This window comes from Panulirus ornatus, chromosome 72, assembly GCF_036320965.1.
Source record: "Panulirus ornatus isolate Po-2019 chromosome 72, ASM3632096v1, whole genome shotgun sequence".
NCBI lineage: Eukaryota > Metazoa > Arthropoda > Malacostraca > Decapoda > Palinuridae > Panulirus > Panulirus ornatus.
The window spans coordinates 2,772,311-2,796,307 of NC_092295.1; the positions used below are offsets into that span (position 1 = coordinate 2,772,311).

Below are 23,997 nucleotides of genomic sequence, written 5' to 3' on the forward strand. Positions count from 1 at the left end.
TGAGTGAATGTGTTCTTTCTTTGTCTGTTCCTGACACTACCTCTCTAATGCAAGAAATTGCTGACAAGTATGAAAGAAAGAAAGAGAGAGAGAAGAGAGAAAGATTGATAGATTAATATGTTCATAATTTATGATATAATCTGAATTTCTTGTACACTTATATTAATGCTGACAGCCGCATGCTTATTGGATAATTTCGTTTGATCTTATGGCACTTCCCCCCTGCTGTATTACCCTTCCCTGTAATTCACTAGAATATAGCACCTTTTTAATCCATACTAATCATATTTTGTCATTTTGACTTTTCTGCCATTATTTTGGCTCTAATCTGTCTCTCTCACCCCAGAATATCACTGTTAGATTCTCATTAAGACTTTTAAGATGCTTTTAAGATGCTTTTCAGACCGGAATTTTGTTTATTGATTTATTATATGATCCATTCCTCAGTTGCTTATTCTGTTTTATTTTAACATTGTAAGTATAATCTGTACTGGTCAACTCTTCAAGACACTGCAATAATAAAAGAAAAATGAGCTAATGTGAATTTGCATATCAAAATGCTGCTTAAGTGTTACATGTGCATTCATAGCTTTAATTATCGCTATTGTTTATTTAGGTGAGAGTGAGTCTAGTGGGAGCAACCACTGGTCAACAGAAAGACTGGAAGGTCGATGTACTGCGCCCTCCATGACACATTCAGATCAGCCATACACCACATGGTCGCGAGTTAGTCGTCGATCTTCTCGCACACCAGAGGTGCCTTCTAAAGTCAGCAATGTCCAGCAGCAGTCAGGAGGACAGATAGAGGATACAAAATCTCCAGGGCAGGGACAACAGAGTAATAAAAGCAATAGTATGCCTAACCTTATGCGTCGTTCACTCATGCGCCGGTCACTAGAAGCTTCAAATGGATGTGTCAAAGTGTTTGATCTCCAGAACAGCATGCGATCCAGCCAAAGCAGCAGGACCATAGCAAATGAGACCAACAACTTTTCACTGGTAAAGTTGTTTATGCGGCAAAAGAGTCTTAGTAAAGAAGCTGTCAGTTTATCATCTAGCATCTCCCAAGAAGGAGCTTGCTCTAGCTCTGACAACCAGTCTAATGTACATGATTCCTCTGACTGGCCTATGAACAGCCAATCCGAGAATGACATGGATGGAAGTGCTTCACCTATTCCACCTCCTGCTCTCATGAGGCAAAATGGTGTAATTTACCATGAGCGTGGCTTCCGACGAAGAACTGGTTCCCTAGGGGCTCCAGAAATCACCCCAAGAGCCAACAATATGACTCTGAATCAGGACTTCACTTTGCCTGACACGACCACAACAGACACCACTACCACCACTGCCAACACTCAGCAAGATGGACTTATGAACAATAACAATAACAACAACATTATTACTGCTGCTGCTGTGCTTGATAACAATAGTATTCAACTCTCAAATACAATGGATAATGTTACAAGCTTTGAAGATAGCCTTAAAGAAACAAATCCCTGTTCTAAACCACCAGTTACTAGTCCAATCAGAGAGGAGCCAGAGGGGATGGACATATCAATGGATAGTCGAGGTGAAAGTAAGGTTCTTCTTGATCAGTCTGAGAAGGAAACAAAGATGCATGATGTCTTGAGGCTGCGAGATAACAAACATAACATGGAGAAGAATAATATGACACCCATTAAAAGTGCATCTAAGGACTTAGGCAATAAAAATATGAACAAGAATGCCTTCAATATTCGTGTTGATGAGCGAAAGAGGTCTCAGTCACCAGGAACTCCAAAAAAGGGGAACAACAGACGCGACAGTTCCAACAACACTCCACGTAAGCGCCAGGACTCAGGCAATTCCTCAAGTGGTTATCTGTCCAATCGAGGATCTACAGAAAAAATCAGAAGACCCTCAGACTCAGACCAGACAAATGCACCACAAGAAAAACCTCGACCAAAGCCACGAGTAATGAAACAGATGTCAGATCAGTGCCTTCAGACCTCAAATCTGAAGGTTTCAGCAACAGTTAACACTAGCTTTGACCTTGACAAAAAGGAGGTGTATGTTTACTACCCAAACTATGCCTTGCCAGATCTGGGCTTCCTGAAAGACAAGAAGTACAACATTGATGCAAGAGTGTTCCTTGTACCACAGCATTACAGCTCTCGACCTGAAGAAATTAAAAAGGCTAAAGAATCTCGGATAAGGCGTCCCTTTTCATGTGGTGACATGGAAAAGTTACGAAAACATGGGTTTGGGCACATCCGTGACTGGGAATCCCTAAACTTTTTGTTACCTAAAGAACTAAAAGAAATGCTCCTTGATGAAACTGACTGCATGGAAACCACAAAGCCTTCCTTTTGCCATTCTCCTAAACCATCTCGTCGACCAGTTAGTTGTGATTACAGCCAGCAGAAGTGTTCTCATGAACTCAGAGCCTCTGCTAGTGCTAGTAGCTTAAATTCCACACAGCCTTCCTCTGGTTTCCGAGGCTCTTCAACAATGCTCAATGACTCAGAAGGAGAGAATGGAGGGCTTTTAGATCAGAGATATGTTTATAGGTATGATACTGCTAGTACCGACTCAGAAGGACTTGAAAAAGCACCGCCTTTGCCAAAGAGATCTATATCTCTTCCTGTTGAGGAGAGGCATGGTCCTGATGATCCAGATACACCACCACCTCGACCACCATTACCCAGAGGAATTCTAAGGAAATCCTCTTCATTAAAAGAAGAAATTTCAAAGGGAGCAAGCAGTCACAACAAAAGATATAGTGCTATTGATGCTGGAAGAGGTAATATGAGAGAAGACTTACTAAAGAGACGATCTTTACAGGAGCCCATGGAACAAATGGCTCAGCGGGTAGTAAGAGAAACCATTCCAGAAGTAGCACAAGCTTGTCCGCATCAAGAAATAGAAAAGGATGCTTCTCTTAATCCACCTTCCCCAATGGGGTGTAGCTGTGTTAATCAATGTACTGGCTTCTGTGGGAAGGGTCTTCAAAAGAAAAACCTATTAAGAGTCAGTGAACTACCAGATGTGTCCAGTCATGAGGATTTAACAGAAGATGATCTACTTCGGATTCGGTCTCAAGTCAGCAATCTTCTAGTTACAAGAGAATCTGTGGGTCCTATATTAGCAGAGTGCAGCAATACATGTGATATTTGTCCAAAGAAAAGTGTTAGCTTTGCAGAAAAGGTGTGCGTCCATCTACGTAACACGCCTGACCGTCTCGCAACCCCACCTAATTCACCAGATGTGTCACTTCTAAAGAAGGTAAGCCATATTGATATCTGCGTAATAAGATACTAAACTTATAGCTCATCTTTACTTCAGGAGTCATGCATTTCAGTTGCATATGAACTTTGCTCATCTCAGGTAATGATTTTAGAAATTGTGCAGCAGAAAGTGTTTTTACTAAATTCTGCATTGTTCTTATTTTTCTTGAACTTGATTTCATGGACATATTTCTCTGCATTTACTGTTTTCTAAACTGGTCTCAGTGATTCAAGACTTAGAAATATACTCTTTTTCCAAAGAGATTGCAGTATTTTAAATTTTCACTTAATGTCTCAATACCAGAATGAATGACGTGCGATGTTTTGGTGATGAAAATATTCAAGTGACTTGTGAAACCTTGTTCCATCAGAATTTTCTTCTCAGTACCAGGAGTGTTTTATGTCATTCAGGAAGTAAATTGGCTTTCTCTGAGTATGTTAGCACATTTGAATATGAAGATGACACCCAGCCATGCCAAGCAGGGGCTGAGATTGGCTGCACAGAATGTTTTGTTGAAGTATATGTTATCCAACTAATTAACATGAAAGAGTGGCCTGATTGTACAAGTTTGATTTGAGCATGGATTAAAACACATTCTCTTTTCAACATCAGAAGCCGGTATCTGAATTTCAGAGTGTGGAAAGAAGTTGAGAGTTAATGTTCAATTAAAGTGAGGTAATGAAGTGTATATGGGTGAGATAGGAAGGGGTGAGTGTGAATTTGAAGAGGGAAAAAACTGGATAAAGCAGTTTACTTTCGGTACCTCGAAGTGGACTTGGCACTGGATGGAACTACGGTTGTTGAAGTGTCTTGAAAAGAGCGTTGGGCTTTTTTTTTTAACCCTTAAATGAAATTCTTAACCAAATGGCTCATAGAAGAACTTGTAGGTATTTGAAAATCACCTTCACAGGAGCATATTCCATTCTAGTAAGATTTCAGTAGATTCCCTGGTACTCAAATGCAAGTACTTCTCACAGTGAAGAAGCAGGCAGCTTGACAGTTTACATGTATCCAGGGAAAGGAAACAGCTTTGTTTAGCCATGTTTCTTCACTAGATATGAGCTTTCACATTTTTAATCCCACTGGTATGATTAATATCTTTTGAAACTTTCTAGAAATGAAGCAAACTGTCGGCTTGCTTCTTGTCACTGTAGGGAAACAAGCCTTCCTCTCACAAAAGCTTTCTTTTAATTGTAATTTGAAAGTACCTTTCCTCCCAGGATATTCTGTTTTATGACATGATCTTCCAGAATAAAGTATGTTTTGTTTTAATATCCTTTTATATGTTGTTAACAACAGATTTATTCATATATAATTGTCATGGATATGTGGAGCTCAGGAACACACACTTTTTTATGACAGGGCCAAAACCCAGAGGCTCCCAGTGGTGGCACAGCAGGGGTAGAGACGAATACAGAAGAGGACCCAAGGCCCTTGATTTATGATGCACACGACAAGAAGACCCTAGTGCTTTCTGCTCGTGCTGCTGTGGAGAAGCTTGTTACTCACTTCTCATCTGCTTCTTCCCAGCAGGAAAAAGTTCGGTTAGGTAAGTGCAAGCTGATCACAAGAGCAACGCTCCTTTGCTGCTACATGTACATGTCATTTGTATTGAAAAACCAGCCTTTTTATATTAAATTTATATTGAATTGTGAGTATGTATAATATTTGCATTTTATTTAAGATCAGTTTCTGTATGCATTTTGTTCATACTCTCCTCACATCACATATATAATTACTGTGCTCTGATATTTATGGTTATATTGAACTAATCTCGTTCTGAAACGTTTTCATTCCATAAGAAGTTGAGGAATCTCAACATTAATTGATAAAGTGTGTGTTACTGTTTATCAAAATTTGTTTCAAACCTGCTGCTTCTTACTCACCCAATGCATATAAGCTAAAAGAAAATTTTACCTTAATAGTAATCCATTCACTGTGGCTGTCCCATATTCATGAAAGTTTTTCTGTTCACTACTTCTGTCATGTATACAGCCAAGCACTTTCATAATTATCCTGTCCACCAGGGAGCACACCTATAGATAAAAATATAGTTACTGGCTTGCTGGCTTAGTTTTGTTGAAATGGTGAAGAGAACCATAAATTCATTTTATGGGGATTGCAACACAGAAACTAACTGTTGCATGAATTTTTTGACACCATTGATACACATATTTGAGAATGTAAAGAGGCTGAAAATGGATGGGCTGATATACAGCCTGATACACATGAAACCATTGTATAGGAATAAAGTCATTCAACATCCATGTTTTCCAGTGTACTATGGACAGAGAACCAACTGAAATGAAGGTGTGTAATCATATGTAGAAGAGTGTAAATAATGATAAGAAACTAGTATACACAGTACTTGATATACTATTTATTTGTTCATACTTAATCGCCGTCTCCTGCCTCAGCAAGGTGGCACAAGGAAACAGACGAGGAATGGCCCAACACACCCACATACACATGTATATACATAAATGCCCATACAGGCACATATACATACATATACATTTCAACGTATACCTACTTATACATACACAGACATAAATATATACACATGTAATTTTCATACTTGCTGCCTTCCTCCATTCCTGTTGACACCCCACCACATATGAAATTAGAATCCCCTCCCCCTCCAGCGAGGTAGTGCTAGGAAAAGACAAAAAAGGCCACATTCGTTCACATTCAGTCTCTAGCTGAAAAGTTTTTATCGAGGATGTAAGGCATGTGTACATGTAGGAAGAGAGGAAAGTGATTGGTTTTCAGTGAATGTTGGTTTGCAGCAGGGGTGCATGATGTCTCCATGGTTGTTTAATTTGTTTATGGATGGGGTTGTTAGGGAGATGAATGCGAGAGTTTTGGAAAGAGGGGCAAGTATGCAGTCTGTTGTGGATGAGAGAGCTTGGGAAGTGAGTCATTTGTTGTTCGCTGATGATACAGGGATGGTGGCTGATTCGTGTGAGAAACTGCAGAAGCTGGTGACTGAGTTTGGTAAAGTGTGTGAAAGAAGAAAGCTGAGAGTAAATGTGAATAAGAGCAAGGTTATTAGGTTAGGTACAGTAGGGTTGAGGGACAAGTCAATTGGGAGGTAAGTTTGAATGGAGAAAAACTGGAGGAAGTGAAGTGTTTTAGATATCTGGGAGTGGATTTGGCAGCGGATGGAACCATGGAAGTGGAAGTGAATCGTAGGGTGGGGGAGGGGGCAACAGTTCTTGGAGCATTGAAAAATGCGTGGAAGTTGAGAACGTTATCTCAGAAAGCAAAAATGGGTATGTTTGAAGGAATAGTGGTTCCAACAATGTTATATGGTTGCGAGGCGTGGGCTATAGATAGAGTTGTGCAGAGGAGGGTGGATGTGCTGGAAATGAGATGTTTGAGGACAATATGTGGTGTGAGGTGGTTTGATCAAGTAAGTAATGAAAGGATAAGAGAGATGTGTGGTAATGAAGAGTGTGGTTGAGAGAGCAGAAGAGGGACCTTCCAAAACAGGCATGAGTAAGACTTGAACCTTTGATTGCTTAAATATTTTCTATAGAGTGGACTGAAAATTCTTCTTATGAAAGGATTTTGCTAGTTATTCACAACTGATATGGTTAAACAAAACACAAACACCTTGCTTAGGTAAAAATTATACTAACACAAAATTCATCCCTAAAGTATGTTTTGAATTTAGAAAGTTGATTAATACAAGAGATTCTCATATTGTAGTTCAGTTCATTGTTTTGTGTTTTTGCTAACATGTTCATTCCCCTTAAAAATCAGGTAACAGTGGTCTGACACCGGCTGTGGCACAACTGGCTTTAGACAAGCTATGTCCTGCCGTTTATGCTCTTCTCAGTGACGGTCTTCACCCTTCATTACAGTCGCTGTTTGGCAAGATCAACAACTCTGTGTGGCGTGTCATTGAAGTTACTAGTCAGATAAGTAAGTTTGGAGGACAGGTGAAAGGTACTGAGTTTACATTTAGATGTGTGTCATGGAGGAAATTTAAAAGGGAAAATTATTTAGGGGATTAAACTGAAGCTTTCTAAATATGTATATTTATTTTTACATTTTATATTTTATCCCTGGGGATAGGGGAGAAAGAATACTTCCCACGTATTCCCTGCATGTCGTAGAAGGCGACTAAAAGGGGAGGGAGCAGGTGGCTTGAAATCCTCCCCTCTCGTTTTTTTTTTTTTTCTTTTTTTAATTTTTCAAAAAAAGGAGCAGAGAAGAGGGCCAGGTGAGGATATTCCCTCAAAGGCCCAGTCCTCTGTTCTTAACGCTACCTTGCTAACGTGGGAAATGGCGAATAGTATGAAAGAAAAAAGAAAGATTCTTATATTTATTATACTTTGTCGCTGTCTCCCGCGTTAGCAAGATAGTACAAGGAAACACGAAAGTATGGCCCAACCCACCCACATACACATGTATATACATACAAATCCACACACACACATATACATACCTATACATATCAACGTAGACATATATATGCATACACAGGCATAGACATATATACACATGTACATAATTCATACTTGCTGCCTTTATTCATTCCTGTCGCCACCCCACCACACATGAAATGACAACCCCCTTCCCCCACATGTGCTCGAGGTATCGCTAGGAAAAGACAACAAAGGCCACATTCGTTCACACTCAGTTTCTTGCTGTCATGTATAATGCACTGAAACCACAGCTCCCTTTCCACATCCAGGCCCCACAAAACTTTCCATGATTTACCCCAGACACTTCACATGCCCTGGTTCAATCCATTGACAGCACGTCAAATTGGAGGTGGAAGGATGGAGTGAAAAAAATTTTGAGCAATCAGGGCCTGAACATGCAGGAGGGTGAAAGGTGTGCAAGGAATAGAGTGAATTGGAATGATGTGGTATACCAGGGTTGACGTGCTGTCATTGGATTGAACCAGGGCATGTGAAGCGTCTGGGGTAAACCATGGAAAGTTTAATGGGGTCTGGATGTGGAAAGGGAGCTGTGGTTTCAGTGCATTATACATGACAGCTAGAGACTGAGTGTGAACAAATGTGGCCTTTGTTGTCTTTTCCTAGTGCTACCTCATGCACATGCAGGGGAAGGGGGTTGTCATTTCATGTGTGGCAGGGTGGTGACGGAAATGAATAAAGGCAGCAAGTATGAATTATGTACATGTGTATTTATGTATTTGTCTGTGTATGTATATATATGTCTAAGTTGAAATGTATAGGTATGTATATGTGCGTGTGTGGATGTGTATGTATATACATGTGTATGTGGGTGACTTCTAACACATGGAGAACCTGTTGAATTTCTTTTGTTTTCTCATCCTTAGGTCCCTCAACAAAGGCTCTGAATGACTTGGTGCTGACACTGAATAGCGAGGAATGTCTATCAGAAGGGCCTATCAAGTTTAATGCATTCATCTTTGGGCTTCTAAAGTAAGTAATGAAATTCATTGCTTCATTTTGTATTTATGTTCTTTCTCATTTGAAAGACTCTTCTTTTTTTTAACAGTTCATGTACTAAGAAACATATAAAGAGCTAGAATTTTTACTCAAGATTCAGAATTCCTTTACTCCTCAGAGTGTCTCAGAGGAGTTTCTACCGAACATACATCTTTGTACAACTTTGCTGTCATTTGTTATAGTAAAACTATATTGGGGAAGAGCAGTGTGGTTTCAGAAGTGGTAGAGGATGTGTGGATCAAGTGTTTGCTTTGAAGAATGTATGTGAGAAATACTTAGAAAAACAGATGGATTTGTATGTAGCATTTATAGATCTAGAGAAGGCTTATGATAGGGTGGATAGAGATGCTTTGTGGAAGGTTTTAAGAGTATGTGGTGTGGGAGGTAAGTTGCTAGAAGCAGTGAAAATTTTTTACCAAGGATGTAAGGCATGTGTATGAGTAGGAAGAGACAAAAGTGATTAGTTCCCAGTGAATGTCAGTTTGCGGCAGGGGTGCGTGATATCTCCATGGTTGTTTTATTTGTTTATGGATTGGGTGATTAGGGAGGTGAATGCAAGAGTTTTGGAAAGAGGGGCAAGTATGCAGTCTGTTGTGGATGAGAGGGCTTGGGAACTGAGTCAGTTGTTGTTCACTGATGATACAGTGCTGGTGGCTGATTCTGGTGAGAAACTGCAGAAGTTGGGGACTGAGTTTGGTAAAGTGTGTGAAAGAAGAAAGTTGAGAGTAAATGTGAATAAGAGCAAAGTTATTAGGTTTAGTAGGGTTGAGGGACAAGTAAATTGGGAGGTAAGTTTGAATGGACAAAAGCTGGAGGAAGTGAAGTGTTTTAGATATCTGGGAGTGGACTTAGCAGCGGATGGAACCATGGAAGCAGAAGTGAGTCACAGGGTTAGGGAGGGAGTGAAGGTTCTGGGAGCATTGAAGAACATGTGGAAGGTGAAAACGTTATCTCAGAAAGCAAAAATGGGTATGTTTGAAGGAATAGTGGTTCCAACAATGTTATATGGTTGCGAGGCATGGGCTATAGATAGGGTTGTGCGGAGGAGGGTGGATGTGTTGGAAATGAAATGTTTGAGGACAGTATGTGGTGTGAGGTGGTTTGAGCGAGTAAGTAATGAAAGGTTTAGAGAGAAGTGTGGTAATAAAAAGTGAGGTTGAGAGAGCAGAAAAGGGTGTGTTGAAATGGTTTGGACACATGGAGAGAATGAATGTGGAAAGATTGACAAAGAGGATATATATGTCAGAGGTGGAGGGAACAAGGAGAAGCAGGAGACCAAATTGGAGGTGGTAGCAATGTAATGCCAGGAAAAGATGAAAGGGCATTATTGCTCACATCCATTCCTAAGCTCTCCTGTGTAATGCATTGAAACCACAGTCCTCTATGCACAACCAGGTTCTCCAGATCTTTCCATGGTTTCCCCCAGCTACTTCATATGCCCTGGTTAAGTCCATTGACAGCATGTTGCCCTCTGTATATCACATCGCTGTATATCATATCGTGTGCACACTATTTATCATCCTGTATGTTTAGGCACTGAGCACTGAGAATCATATTCACTTCACCCTTTCATCAGTTTCCCCCTTCTCTTTAGTATTACATATACCAATGGTATCCTCTGCATCAATTCTTTACTCATTCTCTCCATATGTCAGTTTACAGTGACCGAAATTTTTCAGGATACCTATTTGACATAATCTAAACACACTACCATTATCATCACATGGTATTCTCTTTGGCATTAAAGTTCACCGTGTCTTGGGTTTTACCCGGTATTATACTGGGAGCCCGTCTTTGAGGTTCCTGCAGCAATTAGGAAGCTGTCCATGTCCATTGGGTGAGACTGCATGTCAAAAGGATGTGTTTATTGTTTATGTCTTTGTAAGGTGAGTGCAAGTCAGTTGAGGAGCACATGTTTATTGTCATAAGTGTGGAAGTTGTGTCTTGGGCTGGAGGGGTCTTGCTTTATGATAAATTAGGGTGGATATGGAGGATGTCCAGAATGCAAACAAAATTTTTTTTTTTTTTTGTAATTTGAACATGCCTGGGGATTGCATTGTTGGATAGATGTATATATAGTGGGGTGAAGTTCAAAATGGAGTGGGAGGGCAGTTCTGTAATGCTCATTAGGTGATTACTGTTTTTATATACTTGCTCATATTTGTTTGTTGCAGGAGAAGAGATCTGTAAATTTAAATTGCCAAGCTACGAAGTACGTGTATCTTATTTCTATTTGAGAGTTGATGGTTGGTCATAGAGTCGTTTGAATAAGGGCCTGATGCTGTTATAAAGAACCAAGTGCTGAGCATAGTGAGGGAGGATTTTATTGGAAGAATTTTTGTTTTGTTATTCAGTTTTTCAATATTTGTAGTTGCTAGGCAGTCATTGATTATTCTGAGCACTCGGTTTTGTACTATACAACTTGTAACAGCTGTTTTGACAAGTTGGGTGAGCAGAGTAGTTGAAGCATAGTTTAGAGTGAATGAATTGTTTGTAGAGATTACTATGGGATTAAATGCCTTGGTGATTTTGTGGTAAACATTGCTGCCTACATTTGCACTAGCATGGGTTTGATCCCTGTGTAGGTAGACAGCATACAGCTCGCCCAGCTTTCATCCTTCCTCTTGTTAATAGATAAATGGGTGGCAGTAGTATCGGATGGGGCAAAGCACTGCAGCTGTGACAGGCCTCGCCAGCCAGTAGCTTACAGCCTAACTTTAGTTAACCTATGGGTGTCTATGATGGGGGACATGGCCTTCAGTGACAGGCCTGTGAGCATGCCAATGGTTTGTACTGTATATTTTTTAAGTGATTCTTTATTCTTGTCCAAATCTGTTACTGGTATGTGTTCTGAGGGTGTTTAGCTACATATGGTTATTTTACGCATGTGGTGTGGAGAGTGAATGTCATATGCCTGTGTGATACCGAGGATAGATGGAGTATTTTTGAGTGGGAGTTAATGTGGAAGTCGGTGTCGTGTCTTCTATGTGAGAATATGTTGGGAATACGATTGAATGCTTTGTTGATGTCTGTTGCCACTAATACCTTGTGGAAAGGGGATTGTGATTTGTTGAAGCTGTCCAGGATGTCTGTTTGAGGTTGTCTGCAGTGTGGTTGTAGGATGACTGTCTAATTTAGTGTTGTGTAGATGAGAATAGGATATCTTTGTTGTAGACCTGTTTTTCTGGGAGTTTGGATACTTAAGAGAGTAGTGATAGTATTTCTTTCTTAAGAGAGTAGTGATAGTATTTCTTTCTTAAGAGAGTAGTGATAGTATTTCTTTATCGTTTGCTTGTTCCATCTTATTGAGGAGCATCAGGAATAGACAACTCACTTGAACACTTCCACTCTTTAGGCATCATGTAAAATGCACCAAAACCATAGCATACCATCCACAACCAAGGCCCACTGCTTTATTTTTTATCTTGGTTTGGTACATCACTCCTCATATTTCATCAAAGTAGTTCATTCCCAATGGTGACTGTCACCTTTGTATTTACCATATAACTACCAACTGCATTCCAGAATGTTTTATTACTTAAGATGTGTACCATTTTCCATGTACTATCTCCCTACAGCATCCGATCTCTGGACTCCTGGTTGAGTTACTTGCGTACGAGGGAGAGTGTAATCCAGAAGCATTATCATCCAGAGGCCTTCCTTTACCTCTCCAACACTGCCACAAAGAGTCTTTATGATGAATTCCTCTTATCTCTAAGACCTCTTGCCCTTCTCCCATTTAATCTTGACCTTCTACATGAATACAAAGCCCTCCATGCAAGCCTCCAGAAAATGGAGGAACGACTCCTCTTACATACTAGTTCAAAAGAGAGTCCTGGTGACCGGCCTCCCTCTGTTTTAGATCATTTGCATTCAAAAGAGACCAAAGAGTTCAAGAATGCAGCTCAGCAGGATCGTGTCAAAGCTTTAATGCGAGTACTTACATCTCCAGAACTTGATGAAAATGAACTCTTACACTCCACTCCAGACGTGTCTCGAGAACAAAGCCGAAGTCCCAGACCTAGGTCTTGTTACGAGCATGTGGCTAATGAGGAGATGAATCCAACCCTGAGGAAACGATGGAGTGGTGTTCAACTTGGTTCTAGACTACTCACAGCCATAGATAAACTCATGCTGGAGGAAGTTGGGGGAACATCCAGTGAAGACTACACAGACTCTCTTGACAACCCTAAGAACAACCGGCCAGTTTATTCTCGAGGAAGTGACCACACTGATGATGATGCGGCAACAGACCTTCGTGTTAGTGATGTATCCAGTAGGGATGGAGATGTAAGTGAAAGGTCAGCATCAGAAAAGGACACAGAAAATGAGAAGGGCTCACGAGCATGTGCAGATACAGAGAGAGACGATGAGTCCGAGGGCATCAGATTCCGCCGGCTTCAGCTGAAGTGGGAACAAATGGCAGGGCCTGAAAAGAAGAATACTAAAACACAACAACCTCAACCGGAGAAAGCAGTAAGCCCAAGCAGTGCCAACAGATCTAGAATACCTCGGCCTGTAAGCATGACTTCTCCACAACGTCCTTTTAAGCCTTTTGAGCCAGCTAAAGAAAAAACTTCCCCACAGATAAAACAAGTTCCAAAGCCTTTCCCTGTGTCTCCTAAAGAATTACCCAAGCCTGCTCCTAGACGATCCTTGAAAGATAAGGCAACAACGCAGAACTTCACGAGTGATGATTATGCGAATACAGCAGCACGACCCCCTTCAGTTCGTTCTCGACTGGCACCACGTCCTAACTCGGTCAACAGTAACATCGTTCGTGCCTCATCTGTGCCTGGCCGTGTCCCAAATAATGGAGACAAGGGCAACAATTCTAGTGGCAGGTATGATGGGCAACGTAGGTATGGTGGACAACCACGGTCGGCTAGCCATGGGAGACGTGTGGCGCCTGGAGATACACCCAAGTAGGTAGTAGTAAGACCAGATAAGAGCTGGAAGTGTGATTGTGGAATTTCATATTCATCTAACTTTAAACCTTAATCTATTGATGCCCATTTCTGTCAGCTATACTTCTGACATTTACTTGATTTAAAACCTTGTTTCCACAATCAGACTTAACATAGTAAAAAATGAGAAAAATTTTTAATGCAACTAATACAGCACTGTTTCAAAGCACAAAGAAGAAAGCACCATATCACCGCTCTTTGCGTAATGTCAGGAAAGCCATTCTTGGGTAGCAAGGTAATGTATTGCACTTAATTCGTATGATTCGGCACTAAGTTTAATAGCAACTGGAAACTAAATTTATCTTTAGCACCAGATATTGGTGTCTTTCACCTCTATCTCTTCTGTAGCCCAGCTCACCTGGCATGTCAATTTTTGGTGATGGAGATGACCTAGTTTCTCTCATTAGAACACTTCAATTGAATTACTGTGAATGAGATACTTTACAAACAGGATCTATTCTTTTGTAGACCAGACATCGTCAAATGAAAGACTAAACTTTACCTGAGCAAAAGGATAAGCAGTGAATGTTATAAGCATCTGCATGCCGTGTAGTATTCATGTTTGCAAAAGATTACTTTGCTTCTTCTCAACTTCTCTGATTAAAGCCAAACACCAGTTTTCTATGTGGCAGCATCTATTGTGCCTTAGTCTGAGGTAGTCCTTGTTTGTGCTTTGATGTCATATTACTTGCATTTTGTCTTGAAAACAATTCTCTTAATTTTCTTTGAAGAAGTCACTCCAGTAGTTATTACCAGTTCCTTATTCCAAGAAGTAACATCAAATTGCTTCTCTTAATAGATCTGCATTTAGCAGTCAAATAGACCATCACATGTAATTTGCAGAAGCAGCATCTTCAGTATTCCCAGTTATGAGCTTGATGATGGCTTGAAAAGTAACAGTTCGTAATTTTTGCTATCCACTGTGTTTCTTACTAACATGTTTATATAGTCACAAGTCAGTTATTTTTCTATGAATTAGAATGGTAAATGTTATAACTTTTATAAGTATGGTGGAATTCATCCCATATCCCTGGTCAGCCACGCCACAAAAGGGCCCTCCATAGTGTCATATTTCAGTTGTACTGCTCCAGAAAAAGTCCCTTCTGTGAGAGTGAGTCGAATATACATCTAATAAACATTCCTTTTACTGGAAAAAATAGCCTTGAGTTGATTCAGAGGGGGTGGGCATTCTGAAAGAGTCACAACCCCTACTATGAACTCTGCTTCTCAAAACTTATCTTGTTTGTTAATACCACTTCTCCTGGGGTATTTCAGATTGGTGCAGACGCTCCACCATCGCCTAGCCACCGATAATGGCCACTTGAGCTTCAACCGTGGAGACATTCTTACAGTAGTGGTAGAAGTTGATGACCGGTACCTCCTATGTTGCCACAATGATCGGAAGGGATTAGTACCTAGGGCCTCAGTCATCATCTACGAACAATGAGAGTATCTGGTTTGGAGAAGAGGATGAGAGGAGAGCTGCACCTGAAGATTGACAGGAGAAACAGATCTGCTTTCTTACATATTTTGGGTGCTGTGGTACTTGAAATTCATTAACAGTGTAAAGTGATCTCTAAATATTCTTTAAACAAGTGTCATCATTGATTAAGACATTATTGTGGACAAAACTTGGTTGAGAGTATATGCAGTGTTGTACTTCAGAACCCATTATCCATTCCAATATAAAAGGTCAGTCACTGAGCTCAAAGCTATCATATTTTTTTGAGGAAGTAGCAAATGCCAAAAAGGACATTTGAGAGCAATGCCAGTACCTTTAGCTTATAAGACCTTTTATATGCTACTCACAGAACCTGCAACAAACACTTTCAAGGAACTTGTAAATGATTTTCAGTAGTATTATCCACCTAATGCACATAATCCTTCCTGTCATTTTTAGACAAAAATTTTGTTACTTTGAAGAATTCTTCATCATCAATTGATGGTCAGTGCCCCGTAATTGAAAAAAATGAAAGTAATTTTTCATATGTGTCTTGCCAATTATTATCTCTCTCTCCAGCTCATGATATCAGCTATCAAGGCCCATTCAAAAGCCAATGTGAGAGCCACTGATAACTTTCACTTCTAGTCGAAGGTTGGCAGACAGTACTACTGGATCATTGGAGGATCTGATGTCTTGTTGTTTCATAAGGGAGACTTGGTTTGGAATGTATAATATGTAGGTTACCAAGTATATACAGTCTTACAATTTCCTCAGCTTACTTTTGGTTTATTTTTGCTCTGTTGGGTTAGGTGGAATGTACTATTTTCAAGGAGTCACACAGACATTAACATTCACATAATTCTTCAGCAAAGACAGGCAAGGCACTTTACTTTTATGCATGAAAATACATAGTAGCTGTACACACATTATTTAACTTCACAATTTACAATAATCCTGATGTTGATAAAGAAACAATATCATGCATTGGTATACATATGTATGACTGTCTTGATAATGGAACACAAGGTAAAATAATTATTTATCTTTAGCATCACATGCACCCGTGCACTCTGGCAGTGTCATCAGTTTTAAGCTTATCTATTTATTTATTTTTGTGACCATTGCTTGTCTCTCTTTCTTTTGCAGTGCTTGTTTGATATTTATAGCTGTCAATATAATGTTTTCACATTCCCAATTCTATAAAAAAAAAAGCACAAGTACACTTGTGACCACTCTCCAAGTGATGACAGTGGCTAGAGTGGACGGCAGCACTTTAGCACTGCCGCCCTCAGTGTCCTGGTTACATAGCAGCGTCAGCAGCTGTTGGCTCTGATGGGTTCTGTTGAGAGACTGGCGAGTCCTGCACCCTCGAACACTCCTTTCCTGATTTAAATTTTCATAAAACTTTGCTCCTTCTTTGTACACAGTGAACTTGTCCATGAATTAGGTACTTTTATTTGTTATTAGCACATTATAAAGACAGGTTTTCTTTAATTTCCACATCTGACAAGCAGCCCTTCATTCAAGAGCTGCATCAGTAATTTAATACACAAAGACTCTTTTACACTGGCTACCCCCTTGAGGGAGGTCCTGAAGAGAAAGGGCATCAGAGATATAGAAGAGTTAATTTGTGCTTCAATTTGACAACAGACGTATGTTTGGATAGGTTAGATGTACTTCATAACATTGAAAGATTTGTTTCTCATTTTTGCACGTGAATAGAGCGAGTCTTTCCGAACCACCACCTTTCTTCTGGTTTTTGGTAAACTTGTTTGTTGATATTTCCTTTTTCCTTCTGTTCCTTGTAATCTATCAGCCAGTCCCTCTGGGGTGACTCTCAAAGTAAGGCCAAGTATACTTTGTTATACTGTGAGGAACTTACTAACTGTCCCTCTTACTTAATAAATCTTCCTAATCCTGTCCTGCATGTTCCATGGATTGTCTGCAACGTTCCTTTTTTTTTTTTTTTTTTTTTTTTTTTTTACAGACATTTGTTATACACTTGGACTTTACTCCTAGGATATCGTTTCCATGTACCTAAAGTAATCTAATGGGCAGCTAATATATTAATTTTAATTCAGCATGGAAATTCAAGTTTAACCTGCCTCAAGGATGGAATGGCTATGCTGTCGCAGCTTAAACCAAACACACCCACTGTAAGCGACTGAGGGTTTGAAAGACTGTATGAACTTGGTTAAACATCAAAAGGTGATGAAACTTGAACTTTCTATTCAGATAAAACGTTACTTCTTCCAGTATTATTGTCATCCTAAATGAATGACAAGCAGCTCTTCCTCAATGAATTTTTGTAATTATTTCATCTGTCACTTCGCCACAGCAATGCCAGCTGTTCATCTTTTACTAGTACTTGACCTTTTACCTCGTAGATGTGAGCCAAGAATCCCTGTGTTGTAGAAGTTCTTGTGTAGAAACCCTGGTTTTGTTACAATCAGATTGCACATCTACCTTGTTATGTTTCCAACAATTGTAGGTCACGTTCCAGAGTAGCTAGTAAGTCTGCGTTTCTCCTTGTGATGTATAGATACCATACCAAGTCAAAAAGATGTAATTATTGTGTAATGAAAATATTGATTTACGTATGCTTTGTGTAATCAGTAGGTGCATTCTTTCTGTACATTTTTGATAGCTTTGTTACATGTTTTGTTGCTATATGCCCTAGGTATTTAGGGTTAAAAACCGAGTCAAATGAGAAGCTTTATTATTAAGTATAATGGAGGGTGCCTGAGTCTTATTTTCTCTATATTTTCGTATGACCAAAGATATACAGAAAACTACTTAAACTTTGTACATTTTATGTAGAATGTAAAAATTGGTTTGTAGATATTACCAGACTCTATAAATTTGGTTAATGCTTTAATGTAACATATTAAGTTTAATGCTATTGCCAATATACCGTAGATATTATTTTCTTGCCAGTACTCATCGGACAGTCATGGCAGCAGTTTTAAGGTAGGAGTTTGAAGAATTAAAACGTAACTCTACCTTAAAAAAGTGAGCAGGGATTGGCACTATTAGGCCTGAGGTCCACTTATTAACTATAAATCTTTTATGTGACACATAAATCACTTTTACAGGAATGGATAAATGGATTTTTTCATGTTTCATTTCTTCAGTACTGTCCATAAAAAGACAGATAACACAGTCTGTAAGAGCTATGTAACCATCACTATCCCTCATAACCATAAAATAGTGATCAGTAGTGATTTCGTGAATTGGATTATTCTTCAATAAAGCAAATTTCATATACAGTATATTTAAGGATACGGAATTGTGCTTTATTGAAGCCTGGTATTAGTAGGGTCATGGTTGCTGATCGCTTCACAGTTATGCATGTCTCCTGTCTGTCTGCTGACGAAAGCAGCATTTTGGTTTACATATTCACTGCTCTATTACTATGGTGAATAAATATTGGTCAGGTAAAGATGATATGGTTTTAATATACCTGTCTTAATTTCTGTATTCCAGCATCAAATATAAAAATATCAAATTAAACCAATACACATGGTATTTAATTTGTTGTCAATTAGAGGATGATATCAAAGCTGATACAGGTATTTTATTTCAATCCAGATACAAAATGGAGGCACATTTATAAACCAGATTCATTTCCTAAATCTAGAATATTGTTAAATAATATCCCCTGCAAAAGCTGACAAACATTCCAATGATGAAATGGACAATATACATTTAAATAGTGCATAGTTTTTGTTGATTATGAAGGCACAAATAACAAGTTTACAGTTCTAGTGAATCTGAAAATTACAGTTTCTCATAATTCCTGAAAATTTAACATTATTCAGTGGGCATTATAGAAAAAAAGAGAGTAAAGATCTAAAACTAATCAAAATATATGATTTTTTACAGTAAATATCACCAGCTGCAAGAAAAATTTACATTTGGTATACATTTTATGCAACACCTTAAAACTGTACCTAAAAAGACAGATCACATCAGAAGGAACTATGTCAAAAGAGCGCAAGACACTACGTGCAAGTAAAATTATTGTGGTAACAACTACAAGATATTATGACTACATGTGTGCTGACTGGTTGAGAGGCATTGCATACAAAAATTGAAATTGGTACATAATTTCAGTATCTTCTGTCCTGTGGACATTAGCTTAAAAAAAATGGTAAAATGAGCTTCCATTAAGGCACATGACCTAATAAAATTTAGGTCTGGATGCACACAACTCTTGTAGCAATAAAATAATATGGGAATACAAAGGCTTCATAATGAAATGTGGTACAACAGGCAGAATTAGAACCGTCCTGTGTGAGGAAAACCATATTCATGCCTCATTTACTTGCAGAAGCTTACAAAATCATTTATTAAGTACTGTATTCTAATGTTAGTAAGACACAAGTCTCTCAATAGATATAATCTGCTCAGCAGAAAGATAAAGCTACTGAATTTGCAGAGGATTTCAGTAAAAGGATACAATAACTGCAATGAGAAGCGCATATGAAGGGAAACATAATAGGCTAAAAGGAAGCATTGCAACTGAGAACAGCAGAGTGGAAAACAGAACAAAATATGTTTCAAATATGGTATTTGTTCTGTTCACATTAATTAAAGCCATTTATGGATGGTCTTTACTGGACAGCGTATTACAGGTCACTCTGGCCAGGCCCCGCAGCTGTGAAAAGAAATGAAAACGAAATAAGACACACTGTTCCAAAGTTCTTAAATCTTAAAAGCTAAAATCAACTAAAATGTATGCACAAATCTATTTGGGTCTACTCATCATGCATCATCTGAAACTCCCTTAAGAGATGTACAAAGTAAAACTGAAACCATGCATAATGTATGGTACACTTAAGAACTGCAGATGTTTATATCAGTGAAATACTTACCGAATGAGTATCTTCAACACCACAAGCAAGCCAAATGGTGACAACACTGGGGCTGAAGGTCAAGAAGGATCTGGTGTGTGCATGGTGGACAGTGTACACGGAGGACCAGAAGGTGCACAGTGAAAAGGGAAGTGCGAAGTCCAGTGTAATGACACAGGATGTGTACTATATAGACTGAAGTGTACATCGAAGATCGAAGAAACAGAAAAATGTGTAAAGTGTATAGACATGGAAATTAAAGGGACTTTTGATTTAAAGTGGACTGCACACCATGGAATGAGAAATGATATCTTATCACACAGTTGAACCAGAATATCTGCAGTAAAAATTGGCTATACATGGATGTCATACAATTTGAATGCATAATTTGCCGATGAACACCGAAATCTTTATGTGAATATTATTAAATCTAAAACAGGGCCATAATTTAAAAGTAAACTTAATAAATGCTGTACATAAATAGAAAAATTAAATATGTCAGAATCACTATTTAAACTCTGATTGCACATGGCCATTTCCTGAAACTTCTAACAGGAAATACATTTACAGTCAATATGTAAATCCTCAGACCACAGCTAGAGACTATACCGCATCTCCCCTCTACTTTTTGCTACGCCAATACATAAAAAACTATAAATTCATCACATTTGAGGATTTAACAAAATACATCATATCCCAAAGCTAATGATACAGTAATGTTAGGATAATCAATGGTAATCAGTTATTATAATCACAAATCAACATCTTACTCCATTGTACATGATAGCCACAGCGTGGATGTGTGCAAATGAGAAAGTTGTTCATTTATACCTGATGCTACCTCACTAAGGTGGAAGAAGCAATTATGGTATAAGAAAAACAAAATCCCCCTGATGTTGGTATGTAAATGAGCACTCCCACAAACATAAGTGAGTGTAAAACTTAAACATTAAAATCAATTTCAGTATTTTCCTTTGCTTGGCTATATGTACTGAAATAAACTGGATAAAATTTGTTACATACTGTGCATAATGAGATATCCTATGCATCAATATATTCAAGGCTTGTTTTATAATTAAACTGTGAGATATAATTCCAAGTTTACACAGCACTGAATGTGCAAGGTGTAAATTATTTGGGTTGGTTTAAATTCCACAACTATGAAATATGCTGATAAGCAAGAACCCACTCAATTGCTGGTAAAGTATAGTGTTAAATATGATGTGGAAATATACTGGTAAAGAGTGAACTAAAAATGAGATTTTCTATTCTACGTTAAAATGTCATATCACAAGATCAACTCCATGTGTTTGTGGATACTTTTGATGCAAACAACAAAATTTCTTAATTCAATGAGACTCTTATGACTAAAGAATTTTGCTGCACCTAAAATAACCACTAAATTCTTTAAAAAAGATTTTGTACATGACCCTAATACTGTTGTACATCACTATGGTGCTACTGCTCATAAGATTTTTGTCCCCATCCATATACCACATTAGTAAAAGCAAAAGGAAATGAACAGCTAAAATGTACCATAAGTTAAACTAGTACAGAAACATTCTATATTATATGAATGTGTACGACTACAGAAATATATGAATAACTAAGGTAAATAAATATTTTTCTCAGAACGTTCAAAATTTGCAATGAGAACTGAAGGCAAAGTTTTTATGTACATGTAATAACTTTACTTCAGATTTAGTCATAACGGGTTTCTGTGTGTGAATGTAATGAAGACTGAGTATTCAAGCACCGCACATAAAAATCACTATAGAAACTTGCATAATTCCTCGGCTTCATTTCTATAAATGATAAATTTTACTTCCTAGGTTTTATGACTGAGGGATGTGCAGAAACATTCTCCTGAAGTGACCTGAAAGTACGCCCAGGGATACGAGCGCCAGAATAGGGTGTAGGCTCCTCATTGTATTGAGGGGCATCAGGGACAGGTGTTTCTTCATGCACTACTGCTTCCTCTTCTGGCTGTTGGTGATACTGGTTCTGTAAGAACCTAAATGAGGGTGATGGCACCTTAGAACCCCTGTATCCAAAAGCATGAATATCTTCAGATTCTGGTTGAAGAGTGTCCTTTGGTTGCTGTGGCTCCAGCAGTTTATCCGAGTCATCAGGAGTATCATACTGAGCCTGTAAGTAACGAAATACCTTTCCTGGGGCAGCCTTAGGTTTCTTCCTTAAGCTTGTATTATCAAACTGAGAAGTAAGCTCTTTTAGGACTGTCTCCTTATTTGAGGCTGTTTTAGCCATCCCATTGCAATAATATTCATCAAGCTCTGCATATGAACTTGAGGTGTCAGAATCAAAACTGTTGTTGTTTTCATTCTGTAGTGACTGAATGATTCTGGGTGGAATTGGTGCTCCTTCATAGCGAGGAGAAGGACTTTTGGAATTCACACAGGATTTTGGCTCTTGTAATTCATTAGCCTCTGATGATGACCCTGGGTATTCCGTCTGTAGATGACGAAAAACACGAGAGGGAATGTGTCCACCTTCATAACGTCTTTCAACAACATTTTGGCTATGTTGAGGACTTGAGGATTCATCTCTTATAATCTTCATTAGCCTAGGACTCTCACGATCCAATTCTTTGTCTTCATCAACTGCCTCTCGTCCTGATGGAGAGTGATTTCCAGGAGAGACAAATTTTGATGGCTGAGTGCTCTTCCAGGTTGGTGATGAACACTGAGAGAATGGTGATGATGATTCCTTAGCATGGCTGAGAGCAGAGTTAACTTTATGGTCATCCTTGGGCCCATTAAGAGTAACTTTTGGAGACACATGTCTATACACTTTACTATCTTTAGTAGTGGTGTAAGCAGGTGAAACTTTTGAAGAAGAAATTCCACTATCAGAAGAAGTGTCATTTGTTCCTGTGAATGTAAATGTAGGAGAAAGGGATGTTGGAGTGTTCTGATCTGTTGATTTCCATGTAGGAGAAGGGATCTGACTGGCTGCATGCTGTTTGTCGTCATCACGTGGGATGGTAGCCTCTAACGTATTGGCAGGATCTCCGTCGTCTGAGACTAGAAACAAAGAACATGCAAGAAAAGGCTGATGAAGCACAGTCCAGGCAAAACATGGTAGGCATTTTGTGCAGCAAGCCATACTGTTTAATCAAAGTATAAGCATTAAATTGGATTAAAATTGACAGAATCAAAAATTGCTATAACAAAATCAGTGAATAGTTCTGATATGAAACAGGATGGCTATAAAGCAGTTGGTCTGAATTTTTCTCTCTGCTAGGATGGACACATAGAATTGATTACTGCTGAGGATGGGAAAGGGATGTATCTAGTTACCAGTGATATTGAAATTTACACAACTTGTGCTTTCATAATGTAAGAGTTTGCTAAGACATAAAATTAAAGACATAATCACCTGAAGTTTGAAAAAAATTATACTCAAAACTCTCAATGTATTTAACAAAAAATGATGTAATGAAATCTGCTGTCTCTATGAGCAAACTGTAGTTCGATAGTAATCATGGCATAGGACAAAACTTTTGTGTTTACACCCAATAAACCCAGTTCAACAATTAATACTGGGAATAATTTGATGAATTTAACTTGTTATGGATGGGCAGCTTACTCGACTTAAGATATTACATAATAATGAACCTCATCTTACTTGAGAATGATGTCATTTTTCACTGTAATAGGGCGGGGGGGAATGATGGCAATGACAATATGAGAGCACAGAAGAGAGCTGTTGAAGCACACACAACCAAACCTCCAAGTGTGATGTCTTGGTTACACTTGCAAATAACAGTTATTTCATAAGTATGTTATAGTCGTGGTCGGTGCAACATGGGATAACTCCAGACAAGTTATGCAGTTATTACACAGCTTTAATGATGTTATCCTCATAACTTACAGTTCTCCTGGATGGTTTGGTGATGTTTACCCACTCGTTTTCAATAAAAAAGCATCAGAAGGTGGCTAAAGGCTTTTTAAAAGTCATGGAAAGATTTCTACAATTCATAAAAATGT

The 23,997-nt window shown here is 38.7% G+C and overlaps 2 protein-coding genes across 23 annotated transcripts in view; one reads left to right on the forward strand and one right to left on the reverse strand.

The window, feature by feature from the left end:
* LOC139748152 (uncharacterized) overlaps positions 1-18,573 on the forward strand; it is a 249,575-nt gene extending 231,002 nt beyond the window's left edge. For 5 of the 6 annotated variants that reach the window (XM_071660863.1, XM_071660865.1, XM_071660859.1 and 2 more), the window contains 6 exons: positions 617-3,264; positions 4,630-4,816; positions 7,036-7,197; positions 8,588-8,693; positions 12,299-13,645; positions 14,963-18,573. In XM_071660863.1, coding sequence (XP_071516964.1) covers positions 617-3,264; positions 4,630-4,816; positions 7,036-7,197; positions 8,588-8,693; positions 12,299-13,645; positions 14,963-15,134 — 4,622 coding nt within the window. In that variant the 3' untranslated portion in view covers positions 15,135-18,573. The remainder of the gene's footprint in view (positions 1-616; positions 3,265-4,629; positions 4,817-7,035; positions 7,198-8,587; positions 8,694-12,298; positions 13,646-14,962) is intronic. The other variant, XM_071660861.1, reaches the window with a different exon arrangement.
* A 115-nt stretch (positions 18,574-18,688) lies between these two features.
* The window catches only part of LOC139748151 (uncharacterized), a 176,922-nt gene continuing 171,613 nt past the window's right edge, over positions 18,689-23,997 (reverse strand). For 9 of the 17 annotated variants that reach the window (XM_071660845.1, XM_071660840.1, XM_071660842.1 and 6 more), the window contains 2 exons: positions 20,009-23,031; positions 18,689-19,791 (listed from right to left, as the gene is read on the reverse strand). In XM_071660845.1, coding sequence (XP_071516946.1) covers positions 21,809-23,031 — 1,223 coding nt within the window. In that variant the 3' untranslated portion in view covers positions 18,689-19,791; positions 20,009-21,808. The remainder of the gene's footprint in view (positions 19,792-20,008; positions 23,032-23,997) is intronic. The other 8 variants (XM_071660858.1, XM_071660856.1, XM_071660854.1 and 5 more) reach the window with 1 other exon arrangement.